The sequence below is a fragment of the Schistocerca nitens genome, chromosome 10, assembly GCF_023898315.1.
Source record: "Schistocerca nitens isolate TAMUIC-IGC-003100 chromosome 10, iqSchNite1.1, whole genome shotgun sequence".
NCBI classification, from domain to species: domain Eukaryota; kingdom Metazoa; phylum Arthropoda; class Insecta; order Orthoptera; family Acrididae; genus Schistocerca; species Schistocerca nitens.
In genome coordinates, this window is record NC_064623.1 from 58,270,945 (window position 1) to 58,291,572 (window position 20,628).

General features: G+C 38.2%; 1 protein-coding gene across 5 annotated transcripts in view; it reads left to right on the forward strand.

Moving 5' to 3' along the window:
- Window positions 1–20,628, forward strand: part of LOC126210129 (myoneurin-like) — a 128,423-nt gene that overhangs the window by 73,807 nt on the left and 33,988 nt on the right. For all 5 annotated transcript variants that reach the window (XR_007540609.1, XM_049939276.1, XM_049939277.1 and 2 more), the window contains one exon: window positions 2,875–2,979. Coding sequence is in view for 4 of the 5 variants with exons in the window: in XM_049939276.1 (XP_049795233.1) it covers window positions 2,875–2,979 (105 nt within the window). In the remaining variant the exon portion in view is untranslated. The remainder of the gene's footprint in view (window positions 1–2,874; window positions 2,980–20,628) is intronic.

The window sequence follows — 20,628 nt, forward strand, 5'->3', positions numbered from 1 at the left end:
TTGATGGGATTGGATAGTAAAACATCAACAGTTTTCATGTTACTTTAAATTCAGTTGGTATCTTCAGACCTCTTTGTGTCCTTCTGACTCTTTCATCCTCTTAGAAAACTAATTTTGATTGTATTCTACTATACACAACGCCAGTTTTATGTATAAATCAGTACTATTTATTTGTACATTTGTATGAAGAAGATACGAGCAGATTTTAAACAATTTTGTTCTTTTCTGTATTTTTAATACTCCTGAAGTATACCGTAAAGTACAAGTGAGCTCTGTCATAAATACATTTTCATATTGAACCAGAGCACATTTTAGCAAAATTTATGGCTTATGTGGTTGACCAAAGTTATTTGCTGAGTCATACATCATAAACTCAGATTACTTCTCGTTCAGGGGAGGGGTTTTTGCCTTGGAATGTAGACACACAAGTAAAGAAGCATATAAAAATATTTCTGCTTTCTTCACTTCAAGCTTCTATTACAGTAGGTCATCAAAGCACTGAAAACTGAACAGTATGTAATAAGTCAAAGAAACAATGATCCCCGAATAGAACAAACTGAACCAAAACTAATAATGAGCCAATCAAAACAAAGTTAAAGAGTAATAAGCTAGGTGGTCGAAGCTGCTATCCTATTTATAATATGTCAGCAATCAGTGTGTTCGTTACTTTGTTAGAATTTGTTCTTACAATTAAATTTAATGTACGTAAACAATTTTTAACAGATTACATGTGACACATTATTCAGTATTGTTCTGTAAATTTGTCCACAACAAATTCTTATCGAGACTTTACTTCTTCTGTGCATTGTTATATGGTCTTTTTCATACAATTCAGACTTTTCCACATTTATATAAAACCATGCTTCTGTTAAGGTTTGTTAAATGCTTTCATGTGTACAGTAATTGTACCTTACATAAAATTATCCAAGCTCTGTTTGGCTTATTTTTATATGGGAAATTGTGGATTTACATGACTTAAAACAGGGAAGTACCCATCGTCCACGTATTATTATTATTATTATTATTATTATTATTATTATTACGCAAATTTTGATATTGAAATCCAGTATTAAACAACATACTCAAATTATTGACCAAAACATTAATTGTTGACTAAAAATTGTGTATTATTGTAAATAGTCAGAAACAAAAAGTTATAAAATAAAAATATACAAGTGTATCATGTTCTCCATCAAAAGAACAAATCGTATATTAATAAAAACACATTTCAGAACACGTAAACAATAAGTTCTTAAAACATTTGTATTGAAACATCCTACCAGAGGATCATTTCCTACCATCCAGTTAGGAAATGATCCTATATTGTTAATATTTGTGTTAAAATGTTTGAAAATCTAATGCTGATAATGGAAGGCAGTTATCTCCCTGTGTTTAAACTTGCCACACATACTGTCCACATGGAGAAAGTCTGGATCTCCCAGTAAGATGGTAGGAAATCTACAGTTCTGGAAAACTTGCTCCATGACAAACAGTGGCATTGGTTGTAAGAGTCCTTCTGAAATGCTAAAATAAAAGTTAAAAAATTGTTCTATCAGTTTTTTGCAATGAGTTTCCTCGTAGGTCTTTATTGCAATGTGTCCCCTATTGTTGTATCCATTGTCTCAAACCGAAATGGTGTGGTGTTGATGTTCTGTCTAACTGAACACATCACCATTGGCTGTAACATGACGCTCCATTGGCATTCAGGTAGATCTGTTTTAACCATCTTTGATGGTTTGATTTTTAACTGTATTTTGATTTGTATTTTTTAAATATGCAGAGGGTGCTTTATAAAGCAGTTTACATCATGTACACTCTTCCTGAGCTGAATGAGACCTAGCGGGAAGTTCAATGCAGAATTCCTTCAATTTTGTCAATGTTTTACTACCTTCTGTATTTCCATGACTGGACAGCAATAGTCATAGAGTCACACAAGGATTGAATAATACTCATTCCACTCATCACCAGAACCTTTCATCTGATATGGAAAATCCCATTTCTATTCCGCTAATTTCTATTTAGAGGATAATGTTTGGCATTTTCATCATTTGTTTCTCCAGAATATTTGTTGATTTTGACACAGTAGAACATAGATACTGTCACCATGCAAAAGTGATCAAAATGATTACTTTATGCTTTGCAACATATTACAGTGGAGGACAACATATTACAGTGGAGGACAACATTTGTCATTTACATTGATACTTTTATGGTGTGGTGCTCAAAAAGAGATCTTGTTAAACTGCTGTCTGTTTACTAACATAAACTGCCATGCCACCTCCTTCATTTCGCTACCTTCAATAATAACTATTTGCTAATAAGCAGCTTTTTAATACATATTATTTCATTGGATTTTAGTCTGTGTTCAATAATTACTAAAAGATGTGTTGAGTGTTCCTCTATGAGTATTAGCAATAAGTAGAGTTTGTTTCTGAGAGATTTTACATTCAAACGAAACATACTTTAAAGTTATTATCCCTTCTTATTGATTATCACCTTTTCATGAGTCACATTTGTTCAAATTACATTTCTTACATCAACATAATGCTTAAACTGGTCCTTTACAACTGTGTTGCAATGGTTGATTACTTATTTCGCAGCCAGGCTTTTCTCCAAGTGTACAGGACTCTGGTCCAACTGAACTACATCCCTGAATGCTAGTATGATGAGTCTTTGTCCAAATACATTGGTATAAATTTGCTATATGATGCTTAAACAATACTGTGTTCATAGCTGTAATCATTTCCTTCCAAGGCTTTTGTTAGACAGATGGAAATAAACAGAAATGGGCTGATTGTTTCTCCATGATTTTGCTAGAAAGTTCTCTGTACCCACCTTACAAGGCATTTTGTTTAAACTGGTTCACTGTTTCAGGAATACCCACCTTCAGAAAATTTTCCTGTGCCTATCACATTCAATACTTTGAAAATAGAGGTTGTGGAAGATGAAGAGAAGGCAGTCAGCGATGACTTTCAAGAGGTAAGTCATGTTCCTTTGTAATACAACAACCCTGACTAGGCACTCCATGTGTCAGTATGTCAGTATATGTGCATGCGCATTCACGCAAGGCCTCATTAAGAAAAAGGCCCAAGATAATTAAAATTTTGTTCATATCAGAGGATCAAGTTGGTAAAAAGACAAGGCTTAATATAAATCCTTGGTTAGCACAGGAGATATTGGATTTAATTGATTAAAGGAGAAAATATAGAAGTGCAGCAAATGACGTAGGCGAAAGGCAATACAAATGTCTAAAAAATGAGATTGACAGGAAATGCAACATGGCTAAGCAGGAATGGCTAGAGGACAAATTAGAAGTATATTTGCTTAGTGTAAAGATAGATGCTGCCTATAGGAAAATTAAAGAAACCTTTGGAGAAAAGAGAAGCAGCTGTATGGATATCAAGAGCTCAGTGAGAATCTAGTCCTAAGGAAAGAAGGGAAAGGTGGAAGGGGTATATAGATGGTCCATACAAAGGAGATGAACTTGAAGGCAGTATTATAGAAATGGAAGAGGTCATACATGAAGACGAGATGGGGCATATGATACGTGAAAATAATTTGACAGAGCACTGAAAGACCTAAGTCGAAACAAGACCCCTGAGTTAGACAACATTCTGTCAGAACTACTGATAGGCTTGGGAGAGCAAGCCATGACAAAACTCTTCCATCTGGTATGCAAGGTACACGAAACAGGCAAAATACCATCATATTTCAAGAATTTCTTAAAAGACATAATAGTCGCCGTTGACATTCATACAGTCAGTGGCGACTATGACGTCTTTTAAGAAATATTATATGACTGTGAATCCCAACCATGAGAAGTTAATCAAATATTTCAAGAAGATTGTAATAATTACAGTTCCAAAGAATGCATGTGATGACAGGTGTGAATATTACTGAACAATAGTTTAATAAGTCATGGTTGCAAAATACTAACACACAATCTACGCAGAAGAATGGGAAAAGCAATACTGCCCCTATGACTTACCTTAGAAGACAGTTAGCATTTGTAGACTTAGGGAAAGCTTTTGACAATTTCACTAGCTGCGACATTTGACAATGTTGACTGGAATACTTTCTTTCACCTACATCTACACTGATACTCCACAATCCACCTTACAGCATGTGACAGAGGGTACCAAACACTTCCTGTCCTGTTCCAGTAAAAAATAGAACAAAGGAAAAATGACTGTCTGTATGTCTCTGTATGAGCCCTAATTTCTTGTAGATTACCTTCATGGTCCTTATGCACAATTTATATTGGAGATAACAGAATCAGTTCTCTAAATTTTCTCGCTAGTGCTCCTTGAAAAGAATGTTGCCTTTCCTCCAGGGATTCTCATTTGACTTCTCATTTGATTTTGAACCTACAAGTAAGAATCTAGCAGCCAGCCTTTGAAATGCTTCAATGTCTTCCTTTAATCCGACTTAGTACGGATCACAAACACTTGAGCAGTACTCAAGAATAGGTTCACTAGTGTCCTATAAACAATCTCCTTTACAGATGAACCACACTTTCTGAGAATGCTCCCAACAAACTGAAATCAGCTACTTGCCTTCCCTACCACAATCTTCATATGCTCATTCCACTTCATGTCACTTTGCAATGCCATGCCCAGATATTTAAATGACATGACTGTGTCAATCAGGTCACTACTAATGCTGTATACCAACATTATGGGTTTGTTTATCCTACTCATCCACATTAACTTACATTTTTCCACATTTAGGGCTAGCTGCTGTTCATCACACCAACTCCAAATTTTATCTAAGTCATCTTGTATCTTCCTACAGTCACTGAACTTTGACACCTTACTGTACAACATGCCATAATCAGCAAACAACCACAGATTTCTGCCAAATTCTTTATGTGTATAGAACAACAGTGGCCCTGTCACTCTTTCCTGGGGCTCACCTGATGATACCCTTGTCTCTGACGAACACTTGCCATCGAAAACAACATACTTCTGTGAGCCACTCACATATCTGTGAACTTATTCTGTATGCTTGTATCTTCATTAACAGCTTGCAGTGGGGCACCATGTCAAATGCTTTCCAGAAATCTAGAAATATGGAATCTGCCTGTTGTCGTTCATCCATAGTTTGCAGTATATCACATGAGAAAAGGGCAAACTGAGTTTCATATGAGTGATGCTTTCTAAAACCATGCTGATTTATAGATATAAGCTTCTTGGTCTCAAGAAGATTAATTATATCTGAATTGAGAATATGTTCAAGAATTCTGCAGCACACTAATGTTAGGATATTAGTCTGTAATCTTGCAGGTCCATTCTTTTACCCTTCTTATATGCAGGACATTCTTAAGGTAGTAGGGGTAAAATACAGGGAAGAAAGGGTTATTTACAACTTTTACAGAAACCAGACGGCAGTTGCAACAATCGAGGGGCATGAAAGGAAGGCAGTGGTCGAGAAGGGAGTGAGACAGGGGTGCAGCCTATCCCTGATGTTATTCAACCTGTTCATTGAGAAAGTAGTAAAGGAAACCAAAGAAAAATTTGGAATAGGAATTAAAGTCCAGGGAGAAGTAAAAACTCTGAGATTTGTTGATGACATTGTAATTCTTTCAGAGACAGCAAAGGACTTGGAAGAGCAGTTGAACAGGATGGACAGTGTTTCATAAGGAGGGTATATGATGAACATAAAAAAAAAAGCAAAACCAAGATGATGGAAGGTAATTGCATTACATTAGATGATGCTAAGGGAATGAGATTAGGAAATGAGACAATTAAAGTAATAGATGAGTTATGCTGTGTGAGCAGCAAAATTACTGAAATTACTGGTTATGGCAGAACTGGAGAGGATATAACATGTTGGCTGGCAATGGCAAGAAAAGTTTTTCTGAAGAAGAGAAATTTTGTTGACATCAAATACAGATTTAAGAGTCAAGAAGTCTTTTATGAAAAAATTAGTATGGAATGTAACCATTTATGGAAGTAAAACATGACTGTTAAACAGTTTAGACAAGAAGAGAATATAAGAAGAATTCTGAAGATTGGATGGGGATCACATAACTAATGAGGAGGTTCTGAATAGAGTTGGGTAGAAAAGAAGTTTGTGGTGCAACCTGACCAGAAGAAGGGATTGGTTGATGGGACATATTCTGAGAATTCAAGGTAATGTCAGTTCATTAAAGGGAAGTGTGGGCAACAAAAATTGTAGAGGGAAACTATGAGATGTATACAGTAAGCAGATGCAGAAGGATGTAAGTTGTTGTTATTCGGAGATGATGAGGCCTGCACAGGATAGAATGGCATGGAGAGCTGCACCAAACCAGTCTTCAGTCCAAAGACGACAACAACACATATCATTGCATATTCTTGACCTGTACTTAATGTCTAGTTGCTGGTGAATGTAGTATCCCATTACCTATAAAAATGTAGTCAGAAAGGAGACCAAAATAGACAGATTCCTGTACAGTTCAGGAACAGAGTATCTGGAACCTTATTTCAGATGCAGTTATTTTGAAAGGATTTACTCACTTTATCAAGATAGTGGCAACCATTAAACTGAGATAAAAATTCAGATGGCTCCTTTCGTCTTCTTCTTTGAGGTGCTGAAGTGATACAAATACAACTGTTGTGGTGGTAGGAGCTGAGGCAGGATGTGAAATGCCTGTGGACGGAAAACATTGTTTGTTGTCCAAGTTGCAGCAGGTACTTCATGAGCACTGCTCCTCTCAGCCATTGGTACTGGGCTTATTTTCTGAGGCCAGAGCTCATTATAGAGTTGACACTCCTAGGTTATAATACCTCAGAGCACAGTAGCACAGTCTCCCCAGTCTCACTTCTTGTCAGCTTCTCTTCAGTCCAGTGGTTGTAAACAGACAACTGCTACATGAATGCACTGTACTGTTCTCACTTGCCTTCTTGAGTCAGATTACAGTTTGCCTATTTATTATCTTAAGCAGAAGATAGTAACATGCCTCGTGCACAGGCTTTGCCACTTTCTATCACTGTGTGCTACTATGTGACACTGTGACATCTCCAGTCATGTGGTAAGAAGTCACAACCACCACCCCACTTTGTCACCTCGATCATTATTTGATAACTTCAGTTGTCTCAGTAGCATGCTGGATTCCCACATACACTCAACTCTTTGCAGCACATTAGCAGTGCAGGCAGTGTTTAAGACATTTTGTAGTTTTGTGTATTGAGTCCTGTATTCATTTGTTTACATCTCTGTCAATGACTTCCTCGTATGCGCGTAAGAGGGTCGTTCAGTAAGTAATGCCCCATATTAAAATAAATAAATAAATATAATAGAGGGAAACATTCCACGTAGGAAAAATATATCTAAAAACAAAGATGATGTGACTTACCAAATGAAAGTGCTGGCAGGTCGACAGACACACAAACATACACACAAAATTCAAGCTTTCGCAACGAACTGTTGCCTCATCAGGAAAGAGGGAAGGAGAGGGAAAGACGAAAGGATGTGGGTTTTAAGGGAGAGGGTAAGGAGTCATTCCAATCCCGGGAGCGGAAAGACTTACCTTAGGGGGAAAAAGGACGGGTATACACTCGCACACACACACACACACACACACACACACACACACACACACACACACACACACACACACACACACACACACACACACACACACACACACACACACACACACACACACATATCCATCCACACATATACAGACACAAGCAGACATATTTCACGTTAAAACCTGTGGGGAGCAGCTAAAAATGATCAGTGATGTGCGAAAAACGGAAGTGGAAATAAAGTGAGAGTTATTAGAACTAGCCGAAATGGTTGTTTAATACGTGAAAGCAACTGTTATTGAACTAGAAACGATGGATTTTATAGCAGCGGTAGTGTTGAAAGCGGAAAATAAATTTTTTTGGTTATGGTTTGGAAGTGGGTTACGTATTATTGAGTATATATAGGCGGGATAAAATTGTATAGTAGATTACGGTAAAAAGGGGAAGGTGAATACAAAGTGAGACTACTGGCAAAAACAGAAAGAGAAAATAAGACGACAGGAAAGATTTCGAAATGCAAGAGCAACAATAACAAACGTAATTGTTGGGTTCAAATTAATGATATGATTATAATAGAGGGAAACATTCCACGTAGGAAAAATATATCTAAAAACAAAGATGATGTGACTTACCAAATGAAAGTGCTGGCAGGTCGACAGACACACAAACAAACACAAACATACACACAAAATTCAAGCTTTCGCAACAAACTGTTGCCTCATCAGGAAAGAGGGAAGGAGAGGGAAAGACGAAAGGATGTTGGTTTTAAGGGAGAGGGTAAGGAGTCATTCCAATCCCGGGAGCAGAAAGACTTACCTTAGGGGGAAAAAGGACGGGTATACACTCGCACACACACACACATATCCATCCACACATATACAGACACAAGCAGACATCTGTATATATATACACACACACACAAATATCCCTGTTGGTGCTTCACATTTGATGTTTGTTCTGTGTGCCGGTGAAGTTTTGAACCATTCTGGCAGATGGGAGAGCTGTAGTACAGTGTCAAAACGGCTTCTGCATATGACTCACATTACAAGTAACACACTGTTATTGAATTCTTGTGTGCAGAAAAAGAAACCATGGTGAACATCCATAAACCTTTGTGTGCTGGTACTACAGGTGGCCAATGGGTAAAGAACGTTAAAGCCCCAGGAAATACAGAAACAGAGCTCCTTGATCAGCCACGCTCAGGACAGTCACAGCCACTGCTCCAGACATGCTGAATTGTGCTGATGCCATTATGTGTGCTGACAAGTACATCAAAACTCAACAATTGGCTCTATAGTTGTCAATCAGTATTGGAAGTGCATCTGCAATGATCAAGACTCTCAGATATTCAAAGAGGTGCTCATGATATGTTCTACAAATGCTGACAGCGGACCACAAGATTCAAAGAAAGCCATTTCATCTGAATTGTTGGAGCAATTTGAGACCAACGGAGAGGCCTTTCTGTCACGGGTCATTATGTGGGATGAAAGCTGGGTACACCATTTTGAGCTGGAAACAAAAAGGCAGTCCATGGAGTGGCATCATCCTCATTTACCACAAAAGAAGAAATTCAAGACAAACCCTCTACAGAAAAGTTATGGTGACAGTCTTCTGGGATTGTGATGTCATCATTCTCATGGATTTGATGCCAAGAGGGTCAACCATCAATTCAGAGGTATACATGAAGACTGTGAATAAACTCGAGAACTGTTTCCAATGTGTTCGATCGGACAAGAACCCAGCATAAATCTTTCTCCAGCACGATAATGCATGTCCACACACAAGTCTGAGAACCCGGGAACACATCGTCAAATTGGGTTGGACATCATTGCCTCATCCACCCTACATTCCATACCTGGCATCCTCAGACTTCCATCTCTTTGGGCTGCTTAAAGATTCTCTATGGGGCACACACGTTCAAGATGATGAGAGTGTCAGTCATGCAGTGAAAATATGGCTACACCTACAGGAAAGGAGCTTTTACCTTCAAGGAATACATGCACTCCACAATGTTGGCGTACGGTCATAGAACATGATGAAGAGTATGTAGAAAAATAGGATATGGACAAGACATGTTGATATATATTGTCACAAAATTCTGACTCTTAACAATAAATATGTTATGAGGAAAAAAATGAGGGCATCACTTATTGAACGATCCTTGTTGTTGTTGTTGTTGTTGTTGTTGTTGTCTTCAGTCTGAAGACTGGCTTGATGCAGCTCTCCATGCTGCTGTATCCTGTGCAAGCTTCTTCATCTCCAAATAAGTACTGAAACTTACATCCTTCTGAATCTGTTCACTGTATTCATCTTTTGGTCTCTCTGTGACTTTTACCCCCCACACTTTCCTCCAGTACTAAGGTGGTGATCCCATGATGTTTCAGAACATGTCCTCTCAACCGATCCCTTCTTGTAGCCAGGTTGTGACATAAATTTCTTTTCTCCCCGGTTCAGTTCAGTACCTCCTCATTAATTACTTAATCTACCCATCTAATCTTCAGCATTCTTCTGTAACACTACATTTCAAAAGCTTCTATTCTCCTCTTGCCTAAACTGTTTATTGTCCTGGTTTCACTTCAATATATAGCTTTCCGTAGGTCATACACCCTATGGAGTGCACACCACTCACATGTTGCTGACCATTGTGTAAAACAGAGGACAGTCCTGCTATATATAACTACTTCTCTGCAGAATGTTAAATTCACCTTTAGGCAAAAGTGGCTTTATGGGAAGGGACTTTCAGTGCTCAGCCAGTGCTTTATGCTTCTTCTATAAGTGTACATATTATGTTTAAAAATAAGTTCCCTGTGGTCATATGGTGGATAGTACTTAATAAAACTACCATGGACATTAATAAATAGTTCCATACCTGTTATTTCCCATTAAACTGTGAAAAGACATGCAATAAATGCTTCAGAACTTGTAAGGGGTTTCCCAGCCAACAGGAAATGCCTCAGATATGACCACAGGCAGATATAAGAGATTGAAAGTATCAAATTCTCATACTTAAAACTTGATAGTAAATTCAACTGGGAGTAGCATGCCTCAGAAATTCTGAAACACCTGTTGTTGTTGTTGTGGTCTTCAGTCCTGAGACTGGTTTGATGCAGCTCTCCACGCTACTCTATCCTGTGCAAGCTTCTTCATCTCCCAGTACCTACTGCAACCTACATCCTTCTGAATCTGCTTAGTGTATTCATCTCTTGGTCTCCCTCTACGATTTTTACCCTCCACGCTGCCCTCCAATACTAAATAGGTGATCCCTTGATGCCTCAGAACATGCCCTACCAACCGATCCCTTCTTCTAGCCAAGTTGTGCCACAAACTTCTCTTCTCCCCAATCCTATTCAACACCTCCTCATTAGTTATGTGATCTATCCATCTAATCTTCAGCATTCTTCTATAGCACCACATTTCAAAAGCTTCTATTCTCTTCTTGTCTAAACTATTTATCGTCCATGTTTCACTTCCATACATGGCTACACTCCATGCAAATACTTTCAGAAACGACTTCCTGACACTTAAATCTATACTCGATGTTAACAAATTTCTCTTCTTCAGGAATGCTTTCCTTGCCATTGCCAGTCTTCATTTTTTATCCTCTCTACTTCGACCATCATCAGTTATTTTGCTCCCCAAATAGCAAACCTCCTTTACTACTTTAAGTGTCTCATTTCCTAATCTAATACCCTCAGCATCACCCGACTTAATTCGACTACATTCCATTATCCTCATTTTGTTTTTGTTGGTGTTCATCTTATATCCTCCTTTCAAGACACTGTCCATTCCGTTCAACTGCTCTTCCAAGCCCTTTGCTGTCTCTGACAGAATTACAATGTCATCGGCGAACCTCAAAGTTTTTATTTCTTCTCCATGAATTTTAATACCTACTCCGAATTTTTCTTTTGTTTCCTTCACTGCTTGCTCAATATACAGATTGAATAACATTGGGGGGAGGCTACAACCCTGTCTCACTCCCTTCCCAACCACTGCTTCCATTTCATGCCCCTCAACTCTTATAACTGCCATTTGCTTTCTATACAAATTGTAAATAGCCTCTCGCTCCCTATATTTTACCCCTGCCACCTTCAGAATTTGAACGAGAGTATTCCAGTCAAGATTGTCAAAAGCTTTCTCTAAGTCTACAAATGCTGAAACACCTAACAAGTCTTTATTTGCAATGCAGATGTGGTCAGACATAGATGATATAATTAAAAAAATAAATCTAGCATATTTTGTGTACTTTCATTCCACAATATCATATGGGAGCAGTTTATGGCGTAGCTCGTAATGTGAAACCAAAGTTTTCTGAGCTCAAAAGAGTGTGATCCAAATTTTTGGTGGCTTGAACTCAAGAACATCCTGCAGAGGCATGCTCAAGGAACTGAAGATACAAACTACTGTTTCCCAATATATTTGTTCCTTAATTAAATTTGTCATGAATAATCTCCCTTTTGTTTTTGTGTTTTTCCCCAAAGTTACAGATCAGTGCAGAAAATGATACTATATATAACAACAGTCCTTATGAAGAGTGAAAATCACTTTCTTTCATCCAGAAAGACATCCATTGTTCAGAAAAACTCAGTTTCAGTATGTTACCCAGTCATAGAAAATTGAACTACTAATAAAGTTCAGTTTAAGAGGGACGTAAAGGATTTATGTGTGGCCAAGTCTTTCTAATCTGTTGATGACTTTCTTGTTAGAACTGATTGATGCATATGTTATTGTATTGATAACAACACATAATCTTAGTTTTATGTAAAAGCTGACTTCAGCACATCTTCAATGCAGTCATGCCATTAATGTAAATAAGTGCTATTAACTGCATTTGCACATTAGCATCCCCCCCTCCCCCCCCCCTCTCTCTCTCTCTCTCTGTGTGTGTGTGTGTCCATCTTCTTCTGCTTTCTTTTTTAAAATGTGTGTTATGTATTGTTTTATGGCATGTTCTACATCCCTGAGTATCCCCTCACTATGGAACAAAAGTACCTTTAATCTAACACAGTATACTCTTGTGGGTTAGCACTTCCTTCCACCAACCCCTTAATGTTTCAGCATTTGGAACATCTATCTGGATCAGGCTAGTTCAAGAGTGTTGTTAAGGTGTAGCTGAGTACTAGTAGGTTGAAAACCTAAATGTGTACTCTATTATTATAAAAATGTAATGATAGTAGAAAATTTGTAAAGATTTTTTAAGATGTGGAGCAATTGAATTTCTTGCATTTGGTGTAAATGGAACTGATTGAACAGCTGTATGATACCTATTGTCTGCTATGATGAAAATAATGTATGATTACTGTTGGATGTATATAGTGTGTATATTGTATCATAAAAATTTTAAATTTTCCAATATCATAATATACTTGCTTTACAAAAATGATTGAAAGGACCAATAAAGAATACAATACAATACAATACGGAAAGGTATTTCTTGTGGAATTATTGTTCAGCAAAGTTTGATCAGAATATTTTCATTAATCCTCTCCTTATATCTTAGCTTCTTCTGTTTTTTGTGCCCTCTGGTCTTTTATCTTTTCCTTCTATCTGTACTTCTTCTTTTTCCACTTCCTACTTTTGCCTTTCTTGACCTTTTTGCTTTTACCTCCCCCCACCCCCCCACACACACTCACTCACTCGCTCACTCACTCACCCGCACAAACACACTCCACCCCCTGACCCACTGCATATTAGTGCCCCAATAGAAGTGACATCTAGGGCCTGAGACTTGGCTGCCATATCTGGATTACACCAGTGTCTCATTAAATATATTAAAGCTGATTAATAGGGCAAAAGACAACTCTGCAGCCATAAACTGCTGAAGGTTTTATGAAAGAAGACATTGTCACAACTTCAGAATTCTCTTTTGAACATTATTCCATTGATCCAACAACACTTCACTGCAGTGTGAAAAAAGCCATAAGATGTCCATATTTGGACATGGCAGGCAAACTGCCTTCAACAAAAAAGTGGAATTTGGGGAAGTCCACATTTCCTGCTGGCAGAGAAAGTAGCCTTTCCACTAAAATCTGAAAGGATTTCTATACATACAGAATGTTTACATTGCTGAGATATCCCATTTTATAGTCAGTGACAGCATCAGTGGCCTATGGCCACACAACTCGCAAGTAATGCTGCATTGTCAACTCAGTGAAAGTGCATAAACAGCCACTATCTTACATTCCTGCCCCTTGGCAATGTTGCAAACTAGCTCACTTGGGTCTGCTTCACATGTGAAGAATGAATACAGTTTAAAAATAAGGTCCCTTGCCAGTTTGTGAAACGCTTTTCATCTTCTAAGTGTTTTAGCCATTATGAGAAAACTCGCGCAACACACAGAACACCACATAAGTCAGTTAATTGTAGTTTTGCGCATGTGAAACACGATATAATGCTCAAATATGATGAAAGTTTATACAGTACAGAATGCGGAAACAGACTGAGTGCTGATTGGCTATCCATGCAGCAGTCTACTGTCCATCCTCATCCCGTAGGCTGTAAACACTGTCATAGACTATAGGTGTACATTACAGACATTTTACCCTCTCAACATTACTGGAGTGCATCATTGTCATCCTAGGGTTGAGCCAAGAACATAGTGCTGTGAACACATACCTGCATGGATGTGTGGGCATAAGAGTAGACATCTAATTTGAAGTTGCAACCTATTGTGTTTCAGTGTTTCCTTCGCCTCTGCCTGAAGTATTTCCCTCTTTATGTTTTTCAGAAACTTACAGGTCTCATCACTAAAAGTTGATTTTCCTATGATAATTAAGTTTTTTTTGAACTTTTAACTTGAAGTATGAGGTCTGTTAAAAAAATGTATTTGACTCCCTCGTTCCCCTCCCCCTTCCCCCCTCCGCCCTCCCCCCTCCCCTTGAACACCTCATCAATATGAATCTAGTGTGCTTGCATGAGCCGACTTGAACCTTCGTGCACATGTGCAAATTTTTTCCCACCTGTCGATAGCATCAGTTGCTGGCAAGCAGCAGCTGAGTGGGGTAGTGTATAGGTCTTGCGTCACTTTTTCATTTCAAGGGAAATGCTGGAACAACTGGAGCTGCACTACTACATGAAATTTTGCCAGAAATTGGGCAACAGCCAGGTGGAAACCATTCTGAAGGTTCAGACGGTTTTTGGTGCCGATGCTATGAGCATCGCACATGTTAAGGAGTAGTACAAGCAGTTTAAATATGGCTGCATATCAGAGGAGAGCGAGCCACACTCGTCAGCCATCAACAAGCCCAAATGACCAGGTCACTGCCAAAGTGAGCACTGCAGTGATGCGGGACCATTGTGTGACTGTCAGATAAATTGTGGAGGAGGTGAGTGTATTGGCACATTCCATTGTGACCTAAGATTTGGTCGTGAAGAGAGTGTCAGGAGATTTGTGCCAAAGCCAATGACGACAGAGCAAAAGCAACTTTTTGTTGAAGTCTCACAGGATATTCTGGACTACACAAACAGAGACCATGTCTTCGTGAACACCATAATCACTGGTGACAAGTTGTCAGTGTATGGGTATGACCCATAAACTGAATCCCAGTCATCACTGTGGAAGTATTCATCACCAAGACCAAAGAGGCTCGCCAACTGTGCAGCAGAATCAGTGATTCTGACTGTTTTTTCTGACTTCTGCAGTGCGGTACACAACGTGTGCACACCACAGGGTCAATCACTAACTGAAGAGTACTGCAGGGATGTCCTTTGTTGCCTATATGATGGTGTGCGGCACAAGAGACTGGACTTACGAGCAACAGGAAATTGGTATGTCCATCACGACAGTGGTCCATCTCTTTCCTCACACTTGATTCAGACTTTTTTATTTTTTAGCGGAAAACCAGATTCCTGTGCTTCAACAGGCTCCTTACTCTCCTCATATGGCCCCCTGCAACTTCTGACTGCTCCCTAAACTCAAGAGACCATTGAAAGGAACACAATTTCAGACATGAGAGGAAATTATGGCAGCAATACCAGCCAAGAAAACTCCATTCCAAAAGAGGCTTTTTCGGCATTCTTCCAACAATGGCGGCACTGTTGGGAGAAGTGTGTGGAGCTCCAAGGGAACTACTTCAACTGTGATGAGGTCTCCAGTGCTCCAGGTGAGCCACTTTCTTTTTTTTCCAAAGGTTGGATGACCTCGTAAAAGTAAGCTCTATTCCTTACGTGCTGCATCAGTTAAATTGCTTATTTACATAGGCTGAATGAAGATGAATACCACTAATTACAACACTGCAGCCATACAAACATGTTAATCAACATCGTGGCAGCTCCATTTGCTTCTATCAGCCAGTCACAGCACAGGACATGTGGCATGATACAAACATGTGTATGATGCTGCAATGGAACACTGAGAATGTTTATTCAGTATTATTTTTACTATTTTATGAAAGAAGTTCGTGGTGACATTATGATCTGTAGCGTTGTCCGAGGTCTAGGCTAGGTTGAAAGATGAACTTGGCTGTGAACTGGCAAAGGAAAGGAATGTTATTCCAAAGAACATATTGCATGTGATGACAATGGTGTTTGCATGATTTCTCATGTCTTGCGCTATGACTGCCTGTTTTTGTTGTACCTTCATTCACAATGCGCACAATTTCAGACATTGCAATCCATACAGTTCACAAGCCTGCTTATAGAGGCCGCTTGGGTCAGCCCCCTGGCATGCTCGTGTGAGCCACCAAGGAAACTGTATTACTTAAGCATTCACAAACGAGTGCTTGGCCTATTCTGTAATCTGTATTACTGGTGTCCTGTCAATGTGTTCAGTGCTATGCACAACCTGTACTCCATTGTATCTTATGTGTTTATCTATAAAGTACTATGTTCCATAAATCACATCTATTCTTGCTATATCAAACTTTGCGCATATCACAAGTGAAGCTACGTCAGTTTTTTCATCAGTCTTCTGACTGGTTCGATACAATCTACCACAAATTCCTATCTTACCAACCTCTTCCCCTCATATGTCACAACATATGTCTTATCATCGTATCCCCTCTCCTTGCCAGTGTATCCTCCTTTCCTCACTGATTCTACAGAGAACCTCCTCATTGGTCCATCTAATTTTCAACCAGTATCCTCCTATAGTGCCACACCTCAGACACTTCAGTTCTCTTCTTTTCCAGTTTTCCCACAGTCCATGTTCAATTTCGATACAGTGCTGTGCTACAAACCTATATATTCAGAAATTTCTTCCCCAATTTGAGATTGATGATTGATGCTAGTAGGTTTCTTTTGACCAGTAATGGCCACTGTTCCAATGCTAATCTGCTCGCTGTGTCCTCCTTGCATTGTCCACCATGTGATATTTCGCTTGTAAGGTAGCAGAATTCCTTCACTTTATCTCCTTCACAGTCCCAAGTTTTTGTTGTAATTTTATGACTAATTTCATTGCTGCTACTCATCAGACTTTCATCTACCATTGGTTTATTCTCAATCCACTGTCCATTCCATTCAGCAAGTCCTGCAACTCTACCTCACTGTCACTGAGAGTAGCAATGCCATTAGTGAATCTTATCATTGCTATCCTCTCACCATGAGTTTTAACACCACTCCTGAACCTACCTTTATTTCCATCATTGTTCAAACTTGTCAGGATAAAAAATGAACTAAATCTGAGTGCAGGAGGGTAATAAACAAGTAAAAAATTGAGAAATTCAGGAAATTGCTCAAAGCCATGAACTGGATAGATGTTTACAATACTGCTGACCCAAATGGAAAATACAAAGCATTCATTAATGAAGTCACCTACACTTTTGAAAATTGTTTTCCCCTAAAGGTAACTCAAATAACACAGAAGTCAAAAACTAAACTGTAAATTACACAAGAAATAAAGATACCATGTGGGTCAAAAAGGCGACTGTATCTACTATCTAGGAACAACTCTGACATTAGAATTGTAATGCATTACAAAAAATGCAACTAAATATTGAAAAAAGTAACTATGTCAGGCAGGAAAAGAAAAACTGAATGGGATATGGGATATAGTGAAGACAGAGATAGGTGGGGCCAAAAAGGAAGAGGAACAGATAGTTCTAAAAATGAATGTGACTTTGGTAACAGCTTGGGGTTATCAGGTATAGTGAACAGTGCAATGGAGTATCTGAGACCAGTCTTTAAAAATGACTTCAGTAAAATGGAAATGACACTCACATCTCCCAAAGAAGTAGCATTCATCATAAAATTCTTATAATCTAAGTATTCCAGTGGGTATGATAACATATCAATGAAGTTAATCAAAGAGTGCTCATGCGAGTTGCATTATTTGTGTAATCAATCTCTCATCAGCAGAACATTTCCAGATTGGCTAAAGTATGCTGAAGTTAAGCCTCTTTACAAGAAGGGGATAAAGAGATACCATCAAGCTATTGATCAATTACACTTTCGCCGGCTTTCTCAAAAATATTTGAAAAGGTTGTGTTCAAGTGTCTCCTTAAGCATCTGACTGCAAATAATATATTGTCCAAGTTGCAGTTTGGATTTCTTAAGGTTTCTGATATAGAGAAAGCTATTTACACTTACAATGAGAATGTACTTAATTCATTCGATAATAAATTAGAGGCTACTGGCATTTTCTGTGACCTGTCAAAAGCCTTTGACTGTGTGAACTGCAGCATTCTCTTCAGTAAATTGGAATATTGTGGTGTCACCAGCAATGCTGCGAAATGGTTTGAGTCTTATTTATCTAACAGGAAACAAAGGATGTCATTGTGAAATATCTATGCAGTAAGCAGTCAGTCTTCGTCTGACTGGGAATTAATTACATGTGGTGTTCCTCAAGGTTCCACCTTGGGTCCATTGCTTTTTCTTGTGTACATTAATGACCTCTCATCTGTTACATCCCAGATGCTAAGTTTGTTTTGTTTTCAGATGATACAAACATTGCAATAAGTAGCAAGTCAAGTACAAATTTAGAAATAACTGCTAATCAGATTTCCACCAATATTAACAAGTGGTTTAAAGCTAATTCACTGTCATTAAACTTTGAGAGGACCCACTATATGCAGTTCAGAACCTGTAAGAAATTTCATCCGAGCATGTGTGTAACATATGAAGACATGCAGGTTGAAGAGGTTGACAGTGTTAAATTTCTGGGATTACAGCTTGATAATAAATTCTGTTGGGAAGGGCATACCACAGAATTGCCAAACACCTAAACAAGTCTATATTTCCAGTGAGAATGATGTCAGATGTAGGAGATATAAATATAAAAAACTTGCATACTTTGCTTACTTTCATTCTATTATGTCATATGGGATCATATTGTGGGGCAACTCATCAAACCGAACAAAAGTTTTTAGGGTGCAAAAGCATGTGATAAGAATCATTTGTGGTGTAAATTCAAGAACATCTCGTAGAAACCTATTCAAGGAACTTTGTATTCTAACCATTGCTTCTCAGTATACTTATTATTTACTGAAATTTGTTGTAAGTAGTACATCTCTGTTTCCATACAATATCTCAATACATATTATCAACACTAGGAATAAGAAAAATCTACATAAAGACCTAAAATCATTTACATTGGTCCAAAAAGGGGTCCAATATTCAGGAATACACATTTTCAATAAATTGCCAGCAACCATTAAAAATTTGGTTTCAGATGAAGCACAGTTAAAACAGAGTTTCAAAGACTTTTTGATAGACAACTCCTTCTTCTCCATAGACGAATATCGTAACAGAGAATGTTAAGCCAGCTTAAGTAAAACTATCTGGTGGGTTTCAGTTTTGACAGCACTTGGTCACAACAATCAAGATTAGGTATTTTGTGTATGATAGATTTATTAATAGCGTATAACAATGTTTCATTCTGTGAGCATGTTAACTATGTAAATATTATTTTTCCAGTTTACAGCATCGTATTCACCTATTTCAACAATCTCCTGAAAAATGATCAGGGTAGTAAGTATTATATTCAAATGTCTTATGTTATACTTTCTAGCATGTTCCACACCCACAAGAATCATCTCATTTTTTGGGTCTATGGAACAAAAACTGAATTTAATATAACCTAATCTCATAGTTTCTTCAGTGTACAGATCAAAAAGTAGGTTCAAAAGACTACATCCCTGTCTTACAGCCTTCTTATTCTGAGCACTTCATTCTTGGTCACTCATTCTTATAATTCCCTCTAGATTCGTCTCTGTATTGGCTATTGACCATGTTTCCGAGGAGCTTGCTCCCAATTTTCTAAGAATTTTGAGCATATTGCACCATTTTACTTTGCTGAACACATTTTCTGGGTTGACAGAGCATTTGACTGTGTCTAGGTTTTTCCCAGTCTTGCTTCCATTGTTGAGTGCAACATCGGAATTGCCTCTCTTATGTCTTTAACTGTGCTAAAGTGCGACTGGTCCTCTGCTAACACATCCTTAATTTTTTTTTTTCCAATCTTCTGTGTATTATTGTTATGATTGGCTGATAGAAAAAGCAAACCAAACAGGTGCCAAGTTGCTTTATACATCTGTGAACCTTAACTGTCATATTTGGTAACTTTTGTTTTGTACTTGTGTACTACAAAAAATAGTGTAGTTGATGCACCACATTAAAGATGCCTCCATGGTATGATTTGTTGTAGCAAGTTGTCAGGACGTCATTGAAGAAAACTGTTTCTGGTATTTTGAAAGTAGGATATTTACGTATCATGTCCAATCTACGGCATCAGTCCTTACACCAGAAATCATTGGCCATTTTAAGGTTATATGGAAAGCTTTGCCTCGAGAGAAAAAAGGTCAAACTTAAAATTCAGTATTAAATAATTGTCAGTTACAACTGCTGCTCTCAGATTTATGCCATGGACAGGCTTTGAGAAAATGGTAGAGTTGCGATGTCATGGTGGCTTGGTTGTATACCTAGTATGTGCAAGTGCGTACACCGTCTTGTGTGGTGTTCTGAATACTCAAGATTTCCTTAAATAATTTGGTCACTGTTTGCAGTAGCGGACCAGACTTGCTACTCGGTTCTGGTGTGCCCCGTTAATTGTTGTTCTTCGCCTGGCAGTTATGCGTGGAGCTCTAAGAGAGGCTGTTCTCCCAACTGACTTCACCAAATCAACAAATACTTGGACGTCAGTTTAACTTACTTAATCTTTAACATCATAAACAACATTTCA